General features: G+C 37.4%; 1 protein-coding gene across 6 annotated transcripts in view; it reads left to right on the plus strand.

Moving 5' to 3' along the window:
- The window catches only part of LTBP1 (latent transforming growth factor beta binding protein 1), a 222444-nt gene that overhangs the window by 192691 nt on the left and 9040 nt on the right, over positions 1–20713 (plus strand). For all 6 annotated transcript variants that reach the window (XM_063078353.1, XM_063078349.1, XM_063078350.1 and 3 more), the window contains 3 exons: positions 1312–1440; positions 2133–2273; positions 3717–3887. In XM_063078353.1, the coding sequence (XP_062934423.1) occupies positions 1312–1440; positions 2133–2273; positions 3717–3887 (441 nt within the window). The remainder of the gene's footprint in view (positions 1–1311; positions 1441–2132; positions 2274–3716; positions 3888–20713) is intronic.

Genomic DNA, 20713 nt, shown 5'->3' on the forward strand with positions numbered 1-20713 from the left:
TACAAAGTCCTTAATTCTGCCTTTGGAAGAAGGTTCCTGTGGATTCTGGGTGGAGCGGGGGGGGGTTGAGAGTCAGAAACTTAAGGTTGTGCGATGTTGGGAAGTTGCTTGACCTTCTGAGTTTCTGTCCCTTCATCTCTGAGATAGGAATAATGTCACAAAGGTTATAATGGGGATTAAATGAGACAATATTTGTGAAAGTACTTTACACAAAATTCTGTACTTAGTGGATACTTAATAAATTTATTCTTTTATTCTAGAGGTTTATTAGAAATCATATAAATTATGACCATATAAATTTGACCATCATTCTGTTTGTCTTTATGGTCGTCAATAAAGCTAAGGTTCTTGCTGTTTTAGAACTTATCCTACTGTTGCTAGGACCTTTTGTTAATGGTCACATATTCATGATGAGGAATGGAAAAGAAAATAAAAGTAGCTGTGCTTTATGTATTTAATGCTGCTATTATATAATTCTAAAATAAATGTGCAGCCTCTTAATTTTGGTGAATGTTCACATGTATGAATATTTATTCTTTAACCACTCACTTTTAACATTTCCATGATAGAGATATTATCACCTTTTATGTACAAACTATTGTTATTTTTTCCTTTATAGTTTAATATTGAAAACTACTAAGTGGCTGGAAAACAGACTATAACAACATTTTTATTGTCCATTCATTTTTGGAAAACTAGTGTTTGAATAATGTGGTATAATTTAGTACTGGGATAAGAAATTTCATTTGTGTTTTTCAAATACATATATGATTTAGTCTGATTAAATAGCAAGAAGATTTGGTTTGTAAAATGTGTTGAATAGTTTCCAAGTTCACAAATATCACGTACTGTATTTTGGAGTATTATGGAACAATGCCCTGATTTCACTATAAAGCCATCCTTTCTCTTATATAAAAATAACTTCCTTCTCACTGTATCTTTGTAGTGCTATCAGTGGTTGGAAGAAGATTGGATTCAGATCCAACGAGCCATCTTTTCTAGGCTTGGATTTGCCATAGACTATTTAATCAAAATTGAGGTAGCATCTCAGAAACCCTATTTATAAATATATCTTCTCTGATATATTTGTTTATTGCTCCTTAAATAGTGCACAGACAAGCCATGCCTGATTGTGTTTCTATGCCTGTTAATTAGACCTAACTTCAAGAATTTTATATTTCTGTCTGTAAGATTCTTTGGAATATAAATAATATAATATCCCGCTTGAAGCCCAATATTGCTGAGACTCTTCTTTTTAACTGAAAGATCAAAGCTAGCTCCTTTTTGTATTTCTCAATTTTTTCCTTATAGATGCAGATGAATGCCTGCTTTTTGGACAAGAAATCTGCAAAAATGGTTTCTGTTTGAACACTCAGCCTGGTTATGAATGCTACTGTAAGCAAGGGACATACTATGATCCTGTGAAATTGCAGTGCTTTGGTAAGCTTTAAGAGGATATAGTATGGTGTGCTGTGAAAATATACAGATGGAAAAAAATAAGTAATGCTATGTAGTAAAAATAATTTCTTTGAATCTGAATCATGTGTTGAAAAGATGTGTAAATGTTTTTATGGATCCTTTTCTTGAGCAAGTTTTAAGAAAATAAAAAACCTCCATACTACTATTTGAACAGATTTCAAACAAAGTGTTAATATTCAATGTGGAATTACAATTCAGGTCACTGGTATAACTGAAGTGTTCTTTTTGTCTGTGGAACCTCCTGTTTCATCACTCATACCATGCAAGTGAAAGTCATTTTGAATTCTGACCCAGATTTTAATGCTTAAGCAGAAAACCATATACACTAGGCAGAAAAAACATAGTAAAGGGAAATAATTTTGAAAGTATCATAAAGAGGCATTTTATCTTAAATTTCTAAGCATATCCTGTTCATAGATGTTTTCTTTCTGTATTTAATGCGGACAGCAGCAGCAGCAGCAACATTGTTTTTCCAATCAGTGCAACTTATATTTTTATAGTCAGAGCTGTTCTCTTTTGGATGATGATGTGTAGTTAATTAAAATGTGACAGCCTCTGGAATCTGGACTAAATTTAGCAATGTGTAAAGTTTGGTAAGTGTATGTGGTACAACTGATTGCTGATTTTTTTTGGTAATTCTTTTTCCTTTTAAGATATGGATGAATGTCAAGACCCAAACAGTTGTATCGATGGCCAGTGTATTAATACGGAAGGTTCTTATAACTGCTTCTGTACCCATCCAATGGTCCTGGATGCTTCAGAAAAAAGATGTATACGACCAGCTGAATCAAATGGTATGTTGTTTCACTGTGAGATGCAAACCTATGTCCAAATAAATACTACAAAGTTTTCCTTTTGACTAAAATGTAAGCTGTTGGAAAATAGAAAAATTGATTCCTTGAGCATTTCAAAATAATTAAATAAAATAATAATAATTAAAGTGAGATACTGAGAGAAATAATAAGATGCATATCGTTGATATGTAGGAGATTTAATATCCTGAATATATTCATTAACTGGACAAGGGAATACGTGGTGGCCTGGCACATGGCAGAGTTGTTCCATGCCTCAGGGTTCACATGAACTTAACCTTCAGAGGCAGCTGAGGGAGATGGAAGTTCAGGGAAGGGTAATTAGGTGTGCTTGGCTGGAGCGGAGGGCGTGGATAAGGCTGGGCAGAACAGAGGGTGGAGTTCAACAGGGTGGTGGAGAGCCCTGAGGTCCATTGATAGGAATCCCTGTTCATCCCCAGTGAGGTGACATGCCACTGCTAATTGGTGTAATCAATCAATCATCACATTCAGGAGACTGCTTTGGATGAAGTTAGTTGAAAAGTAGAAAGGTTAGAATTGAGGAGTCTAGAATGAAGTGTCACTAGTCCATGGCTTTGGCAGGTGAAATGGGTGAGAAAGCATGAGTCTAAAACCTGTTACGTAGAAAGAAATGGGTAGATTTGACAGAAGAGTAAATGTGAAAAGGTGAAGATTGGAAGAATATAAGAAGACCCCCCAGGCTTATGAAGGACAGGCAAGCTAGTGGGGCGTTTTATGTAATGACGGGGCTACAGAGAGAGGGGTTTAGTTGGAACATGATGGGTGTTTTAGTTCATATTTGTTGCTTATAACAAAATACTTGGAACTGGGTAATTTATAATGAAAATGAAATTTATTGCTTATAGTTTCTGAGGCTGGGAAGTCCGGAGTCCATCTTGGTGGTGGCGACAGTGACCCAGGGGTCTCACATTGCAAGATGGTGGAAGCAGAGAGAGCAGAGACAGAGAGACAGACAGACTCTCCTCTCCTTTTAAAGCCCTCAGAACCATGCCCCTGACCACCATTTTTAATCCATTCATAAGGCACGGTCCTATGATCCAATCACCTCTTCAAGGCTCCACCTTTCAATTACCATAAGAAGATTTCCCACCCTCTTAACAGTCACAGTGGGGGCTAAGTTTCTAATCCATAAAACTTGTGAGACAATTCAAGCCTCTGTGGGTTTTGGGGGGACATAATTCAGTCCACTACAATGGGCAGACTGCATTTCTGCTGACAGAATGCCACACAGTTGGAGATGACAGAGCTGTGAGCCATGGAATAACAAGGCAGGATTCAGACTTTTACTTGGAAATCACTCTTAGAAATAGGGATGGAAACTTGGAGACTTGCTGGCTTCCACCACAGTGTTTATGAAATAGGAGTAATGGCACAATTGTCAGGGAACCATGTCTTCTCTTTCAGAACAAGTCGAAGAAACTGATGTCTACCAGGACCTGTGCTGGGAACATCTGAGTGACGAGTATGTGTGTAGCCGGCCTCTCGTGGGCAAGCAGACGACATACACCGAGTGCTGCTGTTTGTACGGAGAGGCCTGGGGCATGCAGTGTGCCCTGTGCCCCATGAAAGATTCAGGTGAGCCCGTACCCTGTTCCTTCTGCAGGAGGCCTTGGGGAACAGGTTCTTCTCGTCTCCTGTGGAGCCTGGCATTGCTCTTCTGCATCTTCACTCCTTGTATCGTACATTCACCATGGAAATGAAGAGCAGGATTGCATAAACATCTGGCTCCTGGTTTTTCTCCAATCCAGACCCTGTCATTAATTTTTTAAACCCTTACTCCATTTCCCCAACAATGATAAAAGACCTGAAGAAACATAATATGACTTAGCAGTCGGTGGCATAGGTCTTTAGAATTTCCATTTCCTGATATTTCATTTTTTCCTACAATCCTCCTCATTCCGAAGAGTTTCTACATAGAGTGGAAAGTATTAGAGACTGTAGAAAATCACTGTAGGTCAAAGTCCATATTTTTATGTCAACATTTATACGAGAGAGATAAGAAAGGGGATAGAACAAAAAGGGAAGAGGGAAAAAGTAGAAAAGTATTGTAACAAATCTCCTTTCCTTTCAAGTTTTAGATCTGGGGTTAAACCTTTGGTCAAACTGGAAAAATGAGGCAGGCTCAGCTCCTGGTCCTGTCCCCTCTCCTAGTGTTGGAGGAAGACTGGACAGTGCTGACTCCAGTCTTCCCAGCTGGGCTGTTTGATGACTATTGGGTTGTGCACTGATGGCTTATTTCTCTTCTTACATCGTAGCTACTTTTCATTAAAGGAGAGCACTCGCAAGTGTTGGATATATCATTTTATAAAATTGACTTATTAAAGCTAGAAAAATCATGTGCGGAAATAAAGTGAAGGAGCTTATAGTAAATATATTCTCAGAATGGTCAAGAGGGGACCTTCCTTGAAAAGGGGAAGTGTATTAATTTTTTATTAACTCAGAATGTTTCTTTCAAGCTATTAAATGAATTAGCTTTCCGGCTTAGAAATAACTTAAAACCAATGTAGCATGAGAAAGAAAATCATTTGAAATGCCATGAAAAGAAAACGAATAGCAAAGGTTAAAGAGCAGATGCATAAAGCAGTAGATGGCAGTGATAGCAGCCCGGAACTGGAAAGAAAGTGGGTTTTGGGGCCAGGCGGGCTGAGTCTGGAATCCAGCCCTGCCCACAGCAGCTGCCTGACAGTGGAAAGTGGCCTTGCCCTGTGCAGCTCATTGTAAGACGGGTCTACTTCTATCTGGTTGGGTTGTTGAGGACTGGGAGGATGTGGGTAGACCAGGTTATGATTATTAGCATGACTGTTGTCTCAGGCCCTGGAGGCAGATAGGACAGGGAGAGGAATGTGAAAACTCAGTAAGCAGGCTTGAGTCATCCTCTGCCAAGGCTCTACCACTCAACCTTTTTTTTTGCTTATGCAGTGTTTTTTATTGCTTAATTTTTTTCAAACACAATATATACATTCTCTAAAGAATTAAGATAATCACAGATATTGTGTCCTCTTCTACCTACCACATCACAGTTGAATTTTGCTCCTTAAAGACACTCACAGCTGACAGTTGGGTTTTTATCATCCTAGTCTTTTTCCTACACATTAACTATTATTATATGTTTATATGAATTAGTTATATTATTTACATTTAAGGGAATATTTAAAACTGAAGGCTGTATCATCAATCCAAGGCACCCTGTTTTCGCTTTGCACTTCAGCATCTCTGAAATTGGGGTTGTCTGACAATTGATGGCATCTAACAATGGCCACCAGCCATGTTTTTCACATTTTAACTCTGTTATGTCAGGATGCATTTTATAATGCTTGGTATCTTGGAATGGGTGAAAGATGGCAGCCTTTACATGGCTGCACAGAATCTGTTTGATGGATGTGCCATGGTTTATTTAGCCACCTGTAGTGCTGGGCATTCAGGTTGTCTCTCCCCCAACCTCCCCTGCCCCATCCCTCCCAGTCCTGATTTTACTATTATAAATGACACTGCAACGAACCTCCATGTACGTACCCACAAGAGTACCTCAGTAAGAAAATTCCTACAAATAAAAATATGAGGTCGAGAAGGGTGTGTACTTTAAATTTACTATATTACTCCCTGAAAATAAAAATTTACACTCACATTGACAGTGTTCAAAATGCCCCTTTCTTCATTCCCTTTTACCTTCGGATATTTTATCTTTAAAATTACTTTTATCAGATGGGTGAAAGTGAATTTTATATGCATCTCCCTTATTTCTATGGAGTTTGAGCATCTTTTCCATGTTTAGAGGTGTTTTGTATTTCTTTGTCAGTGAATTTGTTTATCATATCCTTTGTTGGACACTTCCTCTTATTTGTGTGTAGGTGTTTTCTTCACATTCTTTTTACATCCCTGACGTTTGGGTTATGGTTATAGTGATGAAAAACTCCTTTATGAAAGGGTCTGCATGTATTTATATTTTATTCTGTTCCTAACCTGATCCTGTGATATTAAATATTCCCTGCCTGTGAATCTGATAAGCCAGTGCTTTTCACAACCAAATTTAATCGACTAGGTTTTTAAAAATGTATTCAAGTCTTTTGCTATGAGAAATGACTTTTAGAATAATGTATCAATATTCTAAATATGAATTCTATTTTGAATATGAAATCTATTCTAAAAATATACATTTTAGAATATTGCATCAATTATTTTCAGCAGATTTTAGGAAACATTTTTAAGTGTAAATTTAAACAAATACATGTGACAAAATATATACTATATAATATTTTTAGGAGAGGACAGGATATGAGGGGAAAATGGTACCACGTGCCAAATTTAACAACAACAACAAAAATAGATTAGCATCGTTGCTAGCCAAATCCTCAAAATCAGTGATTTTCAATCTTTTTATTTTAAACAATGGTAGTCTTTTGCCAACTGAATTGCTCTTTTAACCTCCAGCTTATAAATTCATTAATATCAAAGATACTGGGAAGGACTGGTGGCGGAGAACTATTTAGGCTCTTGAAGGACCCCAGGGTTCCAGGAACACATGTTAAAAACCACTGTTCTAAGATCAGTTGGAGTATAGGAATTAGTTCGGCACTCCAGAAAGAGCGTTTCTTCTATACCACCAAAATTATGGGTCTAGAACTAGACTTAGGGATCATCTGTTCTGAATCCATAGAGAAGTACATGGTGATGTTAAACTATATTTCCAGAGGTCCTGTGACGAGCTGAGAAGTACCTGATCTTTTAGTCATACCCGCACTACACCGTCTCCTGCTGAGCACCTTTGTGCTGGAATATATTAACTAAGAGGAACCAGAATATAGGAGTTAGCACATGGGCTCTGGAACCGGCTTGCCTGCCTTTGAATCCTGTTTTTGGCAACTTCTTATCTCCATGACTTTGTTTTGTTGTCTCTCTGTGCCTCAGTTTCCTCATGTGAAAAGATATCGCCTATCTCACAGGGTTGTTGTGAAAATTAAATAAGTTAGTATACGAACACTTAAAATAGTGCTTAACACATGCATGGTAGGCTTTCAGAAGATGCTAATAGCTATATTTACTCCTGCTAGGTGTCTCAAATGAAATGCATTTTCAAATGTAACTAAAATCCAAGCATCTTATAAAATATACAATTACCTAATAGCATCTGAATACAAATTCAGGATAGACAGATGCAGAAATAATAGCTATCAATATAAAAATTTCTGTTCTAGACCACTACTTCATAAACATTAATGGGCATGTGAATTACCTGGGATCTTATGAAAAAAACAGATTCTGGTCTCTAGGTTGTAGGGGATAGGGATGCAGGGCAGAATTCTGCATTTCTAATAAGCACCAAAGTGACACCCCTGCTGCTGGTCCCCAAACTGCACTGGCAAGGCTCTAGAGACATCTATAGTATCTGACTTTATTTTATTAAAATCTACTTTAATGTTAGTAGTCATTAATTCTTCAAAGAGGAAGCAAAGAACGTGTGAGTTTTAAAGCTAGTATTGCTCATGATTTCTGCCATTGAACCTTTTAAATATGCTGTTCCTAGATATCTTGATAGTTGAGAAGGACCACATTGTCTGTTTGTCAATCTAAGCACTGGACTAATCCCAGCCTGTCAGACACTGAACCCGCCAGTTTCCCTAGGAGTAAAGCGCTGCTTTGGGGAACAATTAGTTACTGATGGAAACAGTGCTGGAGGAATTTGAGGAATAAATTGTACCACTTGTCATCAGCCTCAAGCATTAAAGTGCAGTGTAAAGTAAAGATTTGGCTCCAGAGCAAGCTTTCACACTTCTGATCCAGTAGGTCATGGGCACTAATTCTTACTAAAACAGCAACTGCATCCGAGAATGCTGGTAGGTGTAGGAGGTAGGAGTGTTCTCTGAAGTTAGATGGCATCTTGTGGATTGGTACCACATACAGGGGAAATGAGTGGAGGGTGATGGATTGTGTCAGGGTAGCTTTACATGGGGAGAATTGCATAATTGTTTAATTCAGTACATTTCTGGGGCTGCTTAGGATCCCATTTCAGTCCTCAGCCAAAGCCTGAGAGGTCAGAAGTCAAGCTAAATTAGGAGAAAGTTCTAGATTAGTGGCGACATCACTGCTGATGTGATAGCAGACAGTTTGTCAAAAGGGTCGTGGACCGACGGCCTCCCCCTTTCTAGACCTCTGGAGGCCTCTTCTGCCCTATTCCTGTGCCTGCTTCCTCTTCCTCTCCTTCCGCTTTTACATACAGTACCCTCTGATCCTGCCCACATCTTAAAATGGATTTGGTGGCTGACCTGCTTCGGGAGGACCCTCAAATCTGAGCTCTTTATCATGCCAGCCTCTGAGAGACGAAGCTGTTTGGAAAACCAAGTCAGAAAACAGGCCACTTTATCCATATCACAAATGAGAGAGGGTGGTCATTGTTTGATCTTTCAGGGAATTTTTAGTGCCATGCTAAAAGGAAATCAGAGTTGTCAGAGCTTTGAGATCTTTGGTGGATATGGAGTTCATTGGAATATGAATTTTTTGTTGCTTAGTTTTTCTGGTTCTCAGTTATAATGAAACAATGACATAAATATAGCACAGTGTCAGGCACTGTTCAAAATGCTTTTCATGTATTAAGATATTTAAGTCTCTGAGCCATGTTAAGTGTACAGTTAGTTCTTTTTTCTGGAAGAAGATCTCAGGCACAGAAAGTTACCGGCACAGTCATACCGGTAAGTGGCAAATCCAAATTCAGGCATCCTGGCTCCAGCATCTGTATTCTAACCACTTCAGTGTTACTCAAGTCCCTTTCTCCTCAATATCTCAAAGCAAATCTTAAATAAATAGTATCCCATAGAATATATAAGTAATAACAAAGTAAAGAATTAAAGGTGAGATTTTAAATTTTTCTCATCATTGTTGTGCTAAGAGAAGAACTACAGTTTAAGAGCTAACAGTGAGTTTAGCAATATTAGAGTCAGTGTGTCATCAAATCTGGGGAGACACATTGGTGGGCATAATAAATAATATATATTCAATAAACTAATGAATTAAAGCAAGTCAATAATTCTCGGTTAATAAAACTGTTGGTGATTACTGGCACTTAATATAAAATGAGTTTTTAATGTTTATACTTATTGCTATTCTTAAAAATATATATTTAAATTATCTGGAAAAGTACCTATAAATTACAAGATATTTAGGTTGTGCCGTTATCTCATGAAAATAGAAAGCTATTGATCTGCAAACTAAAGAAAATTAGACACATTTGAACACTGGAATCTAGAGTACTGAGGAATCTGTGTCTGTGGTTATATTGTTAAAATAACTAGACCATTGATAAGTTGTTAAAATAATTAGACTTCATCGTAAGTAAATTGAACATAAAGACTTAAAGTCTTGATCTTAAACTTTAAAATTCAGGAATTTTCTTGATGGGACCACTAGTGTGTTGGGAGAGTGCCATCTATTGATGGTATCATGTACTGCAACACAGATATTTTAACCTCCGAAGTATATTGATGATAGAGTTCAGGTGTAAAAAGGTGAGAGTAGTTTAAGAAAAATGTCCCCCCACCCCCCCCAAAAAGCTGAAGTGCCATAAAAGAAATTGGAAAATGTTACAAAGTTTAATAAGACTAATATGGACCAAAATATAGAGGCACCGGTCCTTTCAGTTTTCCCAGGAGAGCAGTTTGAAGAGACAGATATACATATACATCTGATTCCAAAATTCTAGTTATGGGAATTTGTCTTATATATATCCTTGTATTTGAGAGCCAGAAAGAAAAATATAATCATTACAGCATAACAAGAAAAATTGGACTTAATTCTATCAATAGGGAATTGGTCGATAAGTTATGGTGCATCCCTACCGTGGAAAATACTACACAACCATTTAAAAACTGAGGCATATCTATAGATACTAATATAGAATGATGTCTAATCCGTGTTTTTAAACAAGGCGTAGAACAACATGTTTAGTAAACTATCATGCATAAAAAGGGAACATATCACACATTGAAGGGAACATATCTAGCTAGGTTGAGAACTATCTATGTATCTATCCCCTTTTTACTGTTTAAATTCTTTTTTAACATATACATGTGTATCTTATTCAAAATAAATAGTCTTTTAATTGCCAAGTGGAAGCTAAAATGGTACAGAGAAAGAGGAATCATGAGCTCTAGATACGAAGTCAAAAGACGTGGCTCCCACTCTCAAGTTGCTCCTGATTCATGTGCTGCCTTGAGTTAGTGGCCCTCAGCACCTTGGATTCCTCATCATGTAAATTCAGAGAAAAGTCTAACCAGGATTTAAACTCTCTGAGGGTGGGATTTGTTCATTACTGTATCCCCACGTAAGTGTTGAATGAATGAATAATAAAAAACAAATGGATTTTGTTTAATGTCTGTTGAGTAAAAGAACAAAACCACAAAAGCATGCAGTGAATAGATACTTAGTGAGGATCTGTTGAATAAATGGGTGTCAGTATAATCTAACTTCCTTCAGTTTAGGGAGATTATACATACTATAGGGGAATGGAAGGTATTTGTAAGAGTTATTTATACTCTTTATAATGTTAAGAATAATTATTACTGTATATGAATTATGTACATCTTGTGGTTTGCAAGAAGAGATAATTAAATGATCTGAAATGAAATCTAAATTATTTATAGTTTACCTGTTTTCAGTTTTAGTTAAGTTATTTACATATTCTTTTCTTTATTATTTACTGAACACCTATGATGTACTAGGCAAAAATTTTTGGAACAGATGTATAGTTTGTATTTAATGTAAATGAAATTCAGAATTAGAATTAAAATATTTTATTCACAAATATTAATGTCATTTAAAGGAGCAAATGGTATCCTTATTTAATAAATTCATTATTTGCTGTGACACAAGTGTTTGAATACTTTCTAATAGCTAATCTACTCCTATTTTTTTATATAGTCTTGCAAAAGTAAAAGAATTTAGAATCTGTCTTAAAACAAGTAAGCTAGTGATTTCTTCCATATTCATGCATGGCTCTTACATGTTCCCAAAGAACTCAGTTTAAGAAGTTTCATAATACCCTTGGAGGTGTGAAGGAAGACAGGGATTTGACTCACAGACTAAACTTGAAAAAATATTGTAACTGGGCAATAGTTGCAAAATGCCTTTCAGCAGTCACGGTTTAAAGTCTTTTCCAAGAACTATGTTTCCAAAGAATGTTAATAATAACTTTGGAACATCTACATGTGAGACATAGTGAGTGGTCACCGCCTTTGGTTTAGGCAATCCAGGGAGCTCGTTCTGCTTTTGGCACTGCATCTGTCAATTGCACTGGACAAGTTACTTCAATCTTCTTTATCCAAAGCTGGGACCTCTTTGTGAGACTGTGAAAATTAATAGTCTCTGAGTACAAAAGTATTTATCCTTTTGATCATAGATCCTGAGCATTATGATTAAAGAGAGAGTATCTGTTAATCAATTGTAATGGAAAGTTAAAATCAAACTGAAAGATATAAAAGTCCTCCTAAATTGAGTACCTACCATGCCTGCACACAAAATACATACAGTGCATGCACATTGAGTGTATTCTCAATAGGTACGTGGTCCAGTTCTTTGGAACTGACTTCTTGGCATCTATAGAACTAGATTGAATTGCATGCCATGTGGAATGACCAATAAGCAATTTCTATTGTTCTTCATTGAAAAGATTTTTTAAAAATTTATTTAGAAAGCTTTCTCTTCTCCCTCAAAGGAAGGGTGAAAATACTTTTCTTACCATAAAAGAATTGTTGCAAAATAAAATTCAGTAATGAATTGTGCACTTACAGCTCTTTGATGTAATGTGGTCATTGTGTTAGTTTCCTCATTTGTGAAATAGCAGTATCACCACCACCTGCCTCAGGGTCCTTCAAGGGTTAAATGGATAATGCATAGAGTTGCTTGATATATAGTAAATATGCCATAGGTATTGGCAGTTACTATAAATCAAATCCTGTTTCAGGAAATGAGTTGAGCAAATGCTTATTCCACACTGCTGCCTTATTATGCAATGTTAGAAGTCTCTTTGAAAGGAGGCAAGAATCAATGACAGTGAGGGACAGGGGGTGTTCAGGAACTAGCACAGACCTGAATACCCCTGTGGACTTACAGAGAAGCTTCCCCTTTGTCCAGCCAAGCTCCTAAACTGCCCGTGTAAGTTATGATGTCTAAGGGAGAGTTTGTGCATGAAAAAGATGATTTAATTGTTGGGTTTTCTTTTTTTTTCTTTTTTCTTATTTTTTTTTATTGAATCAATCAATTATACATATTTTTGGGGTTCAGCATTGATGTATGTTGATCAAATCAGTATTATTAGCATATACGTTATTACAAGTCATACTAATACTTTATGCCTGTTATTAAATCTCTCCCCATCCCACTCTGATAACCACCTCTGATACCCCTAGATTTCTTTATTCTGTTGATTTGTTGCCTAGATGATATGTGTCTCAAGGACTGGATTAAACTTATTTCTGTATAGAAATTCTGTTAAATTTTTTAAACATTTTGGTCTCTTTATAAATTTTATGCATTTGATTTTCTCTCAGGCACTTTATATGACAGAACAGACAGCTCACAATTCTAATAAGTATTTTCTTCTAAATAAACAGTTCCTATAAATCTAATAAATCAAATTTAAAATGGAAAAATTGAATTCCCTAATAAGCTTAATACTGTTTACCAACCTAATCAAATTCTCTTAATTCTCATTCTAATTAAAATTCTAAATGTAAAATCAATTCTATTTCAAATTAAAGTCACAAGGCCCTATCTGTCAAATTCTGTATTATAAGATTCTCTTAATGTTTTAGATATGAACAATAACAACAACAACAAAAGAACCTTTAAACCTTTTAACAGAAAAGTGTTACTATTTTAAGCGTAACTTTGTTATTTCTGTAGCTGAATTACCATCTTAAGCCAGCTGAGGTTACTGGGTGGAGAATTCAGGGCTCTGATTCAGTTAGTTATCAATTACAGAATTAGAACCTGGTTGTGGGACCTGCATACTAACAGTATGAGCTACACAGCCACACATGAGATAAAGAGCACGTTCTTATTGTTTCCATGTTAACAGGGGGCCCAAGTGTTTCTCATGTATACTATTTTTATAATCAGTATCTTCCATTACAGTGACTCTCAAAGTGTTACTGGACCAGGTTCTTGGGTCTCAAAGTCATAGAAATGAACTGTGCACCCAGCAGTAAAGTGAGCAATGCTTTATTTAAAGAGAGGGGAGCTTATGCATAAGGGAGATAGCTACAGGGAAGCTAGCTCTCCAAGAGGAGCTGTTCAGGGTCCTTAATAGGGCAAGGAGTGAAGGCCACAGTCATCATTCTGCATCTTTGGAGGTGGTCCATTCTGTTCTTTCTGGTTGCAGCATAGATACACGCTCAGTTAGAGCTTTGGTACTTATGCCTGCTCAGTAGGTCCAAGATGGTGGTGCTGCTCACTATTGCCACCCCAGAAGGGTCCTTGTAGCTGTCCCCTTGAAGCTAGCTACCTGAGGGACGTTCGTGGTTTAAAAAAGTTGCTTATCTTAATTTGTGAAAATAGCTGGGTGTGCTAGATTCTCTGAAAATAGGATTGATGATCTGAGTTGAGGAGAGAGTTCTGTTCCTATTCTGTCTCAAAAGGAATAGTAGGACAGAAAAAATAAATCACACCTTTTATCTAACTACACATGCCCTCCCTCAAGAAACAGCTGCCCACTCCTAAAGGGCTGTGCTCACCCCACTGAGATTCTCTACTGTACTGACGGCTCCAGCTGGATTGGCTTTTATAGCCAGTCAGGGCCTCTGTTGCTTAACTAGGAAAGAGATATTGGACTTGTGAGAGGGGCTATGTAAACAGGAAGGAATGGCAGAGAAGCCAGCACAAAAGGGAGGAAAAGTACGTAAGAGGAAAAATACTAGAAGTAAAGCTGAAATGTGTTTAAAAAAAATAAATAATAATAATAATCATGTTTGGGCAGGTACATTGGAAGAAAAGAAATCAAATGGGCAATGTGATCACATTCTGGTTATGATCATGTCATAGTCATTGATTAAACGCACATTAGAAATAAAGTAAACGTGGTTTGCCCCAGAGAAAGGATAGTTAAAAAAAAACAAAACAAAAATGGTAGAGGAGAACATTTACTCCTTCATTTCCTGCTAAATTGCTTAAGGAGAACTCCGGAGGAACGTTCTGGAACAAGCTGTAGTTCCCAAGCCCCGATTCCTTGGATTACGGGTGAGTCAGCGAGCATTCGGAACGCCAGCCATGGAGGACCAGTGGCCATTGCTAGACTGCAAACTATAGCATGTACTCTCTGTTTTGAAAATTGCTTGAAACTATTCTCTCAGTGTCCTGAACAACAATTATGGAACAGTTCAACATGAGGGGAGTTATATTAACACATTATCCATTGGTGACAAAAGCACTTCTGAAATTCTAGTTTTTATACGGCTTGGACTTTGGAATGTCAGTTTTATTCATGTTTATTTTTCTAAGAGCTATACTGCATGGAAGTGCTAGCTGGGAAGGTATTTGACCATGCTGTGCTATATAAAATATTTTGAATAGAAAATAAATTCTATTATGATTATAATCTCACCAGTACATACTAGAATCTTTCTAATTTAGAAGCAAAATAGAGCAAGCGAGCATGTAAAATAAACAATATGATCACAAAAAAACACTTATTTTTAATTAACAAGCAATCTAACTTATCTCAAAAGTAAAAGTCAGCATTTTCAGCTTTCTTCTTTGAAATCAGAGATTATGAATAGGCATTCAGTTTTCTAGAAATGCCCTTTCAGTGTTATCTTCTACTCAATGATTTGCTCTTTAGTGAACATTTTACTTTCACATATTTAAAATAAAATTTGCTGTTTTTTTCCTCTTTGATAATAGGACTAGTTGAAATGTACTCCACAAAGACTGAACTGTGTCATGTGAGTGTGACTATGGGAAAATCTCTATAAGCCCTGTTCTGTTTGAGGTTTTGAATTCAAATACTGCTGTATTTATTCTGACCTTTTCTTAATTAACCTTATAAGACAACTGTGGCTAGAACAAAGCTGCTGGCTGCCCGTGCCTTTGAAATGCTGACTTCGTGGCCACAGCAGGCAGGCCTGGCAGAGGACGGGTGAGGGGAAGTTTATCCACCGTCCCTTCATGCAGCAGGCTGATCGTACTCCTTATGATTGGGAGAAAAACATCTAGAAAGTGCTTAGACGGCAATCAGGTTCTTGTGTTTACACTTATCTGCAGGGAGCAGAAGCTAGGAATGTCACTGTTTTGCTCAGCATGAGTAGCCAGTACCTTAAGAAAGGAGCAAATTACAAAAGATTAGCTCATTGGGAGGCTTCCTGACACAATGAAGTGAGCTTCAAGTCTCGGTGGCAGGCAGAGCTTTTGTGCACAGTTGTGTGGTTGTGCTGGTTGTGTACTGCTGAACCCTAGAAAATTCCTTCTCATGGTAATCGATGAGCCCTGACCAAGGATGGCCGGAGAAATCACTGTCAGAAGTAAGAGCTACTAGGACATACCTGATTGTGAGCAGATCCAAGGGGAAGGTAAGAGGAGAGACTTCTCAGATTAAGGTGAATAGCAACATATGAAGAAATCATAAAACAGAACCCAGGGATCTCAAAATAGTTCGTTTTTTTTGCTTTGTAGTGATATCTTATTTCTTATACTTGAATGGAATACATTTTCATGATAATCATATTGACAGCGTTTAGTGTTATTTTAATATTGCATTAATTATCCTAGAACTTGCTCTTCAAATGATGCTAATGGAAACAGGTATATCTTTGTTACTTTAGAACCTTGCGATCTGTACTTCTGAATATTGATCAGGAGAGTTTTCAGCAAATATTAGAACTGCTTTCTCTTCTGTAAAACCTTTAACAAAATAATCGAGGTTAAAACATTTTAAAACACAATTTTCTTTATTTTAATAATTATTTTTAGTAAAAGAAAACTGAGAATTTATCCTGACTTGACCTTTGGAATATCATTAAATTTCTCTGATCCTCAGTTTTCTCAGCAAAAAAATACATGGGAAGGTTAGACTGTTCACGTTTACGGTTTGTTAAATTCCATGTTTGTCAGTCATTCTGAAAACATTCAGGTGGGTACCACCTGCAGGTAACAGTGCCATCTAGTGGTGACTACCTCATATTACAGCTACAAGTTTCAATAAATTGTCTTCCCAAGAGTTTTGCAGTCTAATAGTAAGAATGTTTGCTGTTTAGAATCATAGAATATATAAGCTAGAAGAGCCTGAGAGATCATCTAGTCTTGTTTCCTCATTTTACCAGTTAAAAATAGGAAGGTGAGATGAATTCCAGACTTATATAGATTTAAAAAAAACACACAAAAAACCTATTTTCCCCTGTATTTTTAACTTCTGCTGACTTTATTTTTAGTTGAGGTGAAATTCATATAACATTAAATTAACATTCTGAAGTGACATTTGGTACCTTCACAATGTGATGCACCCTCCCCTTTATCCTCAAGCACATGCTTAGCTCCTGTTTTTAAATAATTCTTAGTTGGTTAATGAAAAAAACAAAAAAAGATAACAAAGTGTACTCCTTATACATAATATTTATTTTTCTTACTTGACTTCTCAGATTGTCACTTCAGAGTGGAATTCAAAGAGCATGAAAGGGGAAATGAAATGGTTTGTCTGTCCTTGCAGTCAAAACAATATGAGGTAGATCAGTTTGGAAAATTCACATGTTGAACTTTCCTCCCGTTTGCCTCTCTATATATTGTATTGTTCAGTCTTGTCTCTTATCAAATATTAGAGGTTACTTTATTCCTAATTTCCTCTGAGATTGCCTGAATGTAAGACTTAATGATGTATTTCTAATGTCCTGGATACTTAAAAATGGGGAAAACCTTTCATGCAGTCCTTAATAAGAAATTCTAAGTTATCAATCATTATTTTAAGGTTTTCGTGTGTGGCATAATTTAATACTATTACAAGAGTATAAATTTTTGAATCCCTGTTTTAGAATGGAAAGGAAGCCTTCATTTTTTGGCATGTGCACCCAGCAAATCTCTTTCTTCAGTTAGTCTGGCTAAATAAACAGCAATCTGATGAAAAACACTGGGACTGCCTTAAAAGGGTAATGTTATGTGACGCTTGGGGGTGGGGAGAACGTGATTGGTCTACGGCTCATGAGTTTCCTTAAAGTATTAACATTTACAGGAGTCCCACAGAATATAAACCCTGCCAAGACTTTGGACTTCATTACTTCCCTGTCCTCGACAAGTACAGTTTAATTGAACATTAAGCAATTTGATCTCTTTCACCTAATAAATCGAGCAAATTCAATAAACATAAATCCTGCTAATGATAGAGCTGACCCTGGTGGAGCTGAGCTCATCAGCCTTCAGGGTTATTACTCTCTCTGGAATTGGAGTCACAAATGCTTATTGCTGAACTAAGTACTTACCTGATGCTTAAGGTCTAGGGAGTGTATTTAATAATTTTTTCTCAGGATTTCAGAAGGGCAGCTGTGGAATAGAAAGAATGTGGTTTGGCAGATAGACTATTTTAGGTTCAAATCCCTCAACAGGCCTTGGGCAAGTTATGCTATAAACCTTAGTTTTCTTATTGGAAACAAAAGGAACTAATTACAATTATTTCATAGGGTTGTCCTGAGATTTAAATGAAACAGTGTATGCAAAAGCACTTAGTGCCTGGCACATAGAAGTTGAATAGTGTATGTTAGCTAACTTTCCTGTTTCCGGTTGCTCTTTGCCAGGGATCTGCAGTAGCCAACACTACGTGGTACTGTAATTCTTCTAGTGCTTTCTTATCTGTTATTTATACCTGTGACTCTCTGTGAGTTACCTTCCTTCCTCCTCTTCACTTGGTTGACCTCCTTGCTGTGGACGTGAAGCTCCCTGCTCCCCCCAGCTCTGCCAGGGGGGGGACTTTGGTCCTTACTTCTGTGGTCCTGAGAAGCTGTGGCCGTGCTCCAGTATATATCGTGATATCCATCCTCGCTCCCCAAACCCATCCTGTTCCTAATATTCTCAGCCTCTTCTAGTGCAAAGGAATGAATCAACCAGTCACTGAATGAAACCGTGGGTGGATTGTTTTTAATACAACTGAAGTAAAGAATACATAATCCTGTTCAACACATGGAGAAACCAAAGCTCAAAGACACATGTCCAGACCAAGGCACTAGGAAGTGGAGAAACTAGGTCTAGAACCCAAGTCTTCTGACTCTGGGTCCTTTCTCTTTTTAGTGTGCCCAATTCTCTGTCACAGCTCTGCACATTTTCATTTCAGGGAAGCAGGGACTGTGGGTAAAAGTTCACTCTCAGAGAAAGAGCAGTGTGGACAGACACCCAAATACACGTCCAGTTCCAGCATGTTGTGGCAATACCAACCGAGGACTCTCTTTCATCGTCCTTTACCAGTACAGGATGAAATGCTCTATAAATGATCATCATTTTCCTCAATTAATAGCTTTTGCTAATTCCAGTTATAGAAAAGTGCCTATTATAATGCTAGCTCAGCAGGCACTGGGGTAAACACCACTCTGTCCTCCCCATCTCTCCTCCATTTCCTAGTTGTGCGTGTATTTTCCAAACACCATCATCAATTTATAATCCACGTTTAAACCTGTAAGTAAAGCACCTGGTCTACAAATTTGAGTAAAATATGACCCATTTTTCTTAATGCATAAGAATTGGTCCATGTTTCTCTTATATTTAAATATTATGCAGTTCAGACTTTAGAGCACTGAATTTTTAGCCCTGATGTGTGGAGAACAAAGTGCAATTTCTTTATCATTTCTAAAAGCAGCTGAATTTCATGTGCTTTAGTCAGAACTAAAACTTCACCACCCAGTTTCCTCATATGCCACAGTGGCTTGGTGACATGTGACTGTCCAGACCAGCTCTGCAAATGTATCTGTCATCAGGAATGGAGATTTCCTGCCAGGATGCAGTAATGTGCTTCCCATTGCTGCTGACAGCAGGGGCTCAGACGCACTGGTTCCAGGGGGTAATTTAAAAATTTTTTTTTACAGTTTAAAAATGAAAAGGCAGCACCACCTGTCATATGAATCTGCCATGCCAGGGAAGTTAGTGTGATCAATGACCTAGGTCTTGTTTAGACCACTTGGTGATGGTGTCCCACACCATTCCATGTGTTTTGATCAAGAGCTATGCATTTGAGCTTGGGAATATGGAGAATGCAGTGGGTTGGGGACTTTGAGGTGTGAATATTTCCATTTCCTATTCATTTCACATTCATGTTTGGCTGGATCCCAGATGGACACATTATATGGGATCTCAGAAATGGTAATGCCTCACAAGGCATGCCTCCCAGGACAAGCCCTACTAAGCAAAACTGTTCCTCTACACCAAGCCTCAGACAACTAGGTGACTAATTGTTATTGATGTGCGTGAGTAAAAGGGTGTTTTGGAGAAAGAAAAATACTCGAGGTACAGAAAATAAGTGTTCCAAGAGATTTTCATGGATTCTTGTGGGAAGTTGTGGGAGTAGTTCAGGGATCTGCTATTCTTGGGCTGCATACCCTCAACCAACCACAATTCACTGCCATCCCCAAACTGGTTTCCAATGGTGACCCAGCCTTACAGATAACCAAGAGCAGACACCTCCCAGCTAGAACGGGTTCTGCTTGTGGCTTGGTGTGCTCGGAGACCCAGCATATTCTAGAAACTTGGCCATATTAATATCTTGAAGAGGATGCCTTGCCCAAGACTCATTAGAGTATTTTATGATATTCTCTTCGCTCCCCTGGAAGATGGTGAAATCCACTTCCATAAACCTACTGTCTTCTGTAAACCTCTTCTCTGTTCAAGACATTTCTGATTGATTCAGGCATATGCTAAGTATTGTTAGATATCCATTTTTCTCCTATACTTTGAGTTCTGTTGACCTGATGTTAAAATGTGCTTTTGTTCCTATTTTATCACTGTCTAACATGTAATTAAATATGCCAAAGCAGTCAACAGTTTTGTACCTTGTTGTTTGAGACGATGAAGTCCTCGAAGACTTTTTTCTCTACTAGTATTTACTGAGCTAGAGTTTTTTTCCATCTATTTAAAAACTCCAAATAATCTTGAAACAAATATAAAAACTGGAGACTAATCTCTTATTGCTCTTAATTTATTGCATAGTTCTTTGCCCATTAATAACTGTCTTCAGTATTGTTAACATTAAGATGGAAATCAGTCACTCATTCTAATGGTATCCTTGGAAATCCTCATTTATTTCCAGTTGTTTAGTAGGGACTTGGTGATTCTACAAGAAAGAATTGTGTTTTAGTCTGTTTTGTGTTGCTATAACAGAAATATGTGAGACTGGGTAATTTATAAAGGAAAGAGGTTTATTTGGCTTACGATTCTGGGACAGCTGCATCTGGCAC

This window comes from Cynocephalus volans, chromosome 14 (assembly GCF_027409185.1).
Source record: "Cynocephalus volans isolate mCynVol1 chromosome 14, mCynVol1.pri, whole genome shotgun sequence".
Taxonomy (NCBI): Eukaryota; Metazoa; Chordata; class Mammalia; order Dermoptera; family Cynocephalidae; genus Cynocephalus; species Cynocephalus volans.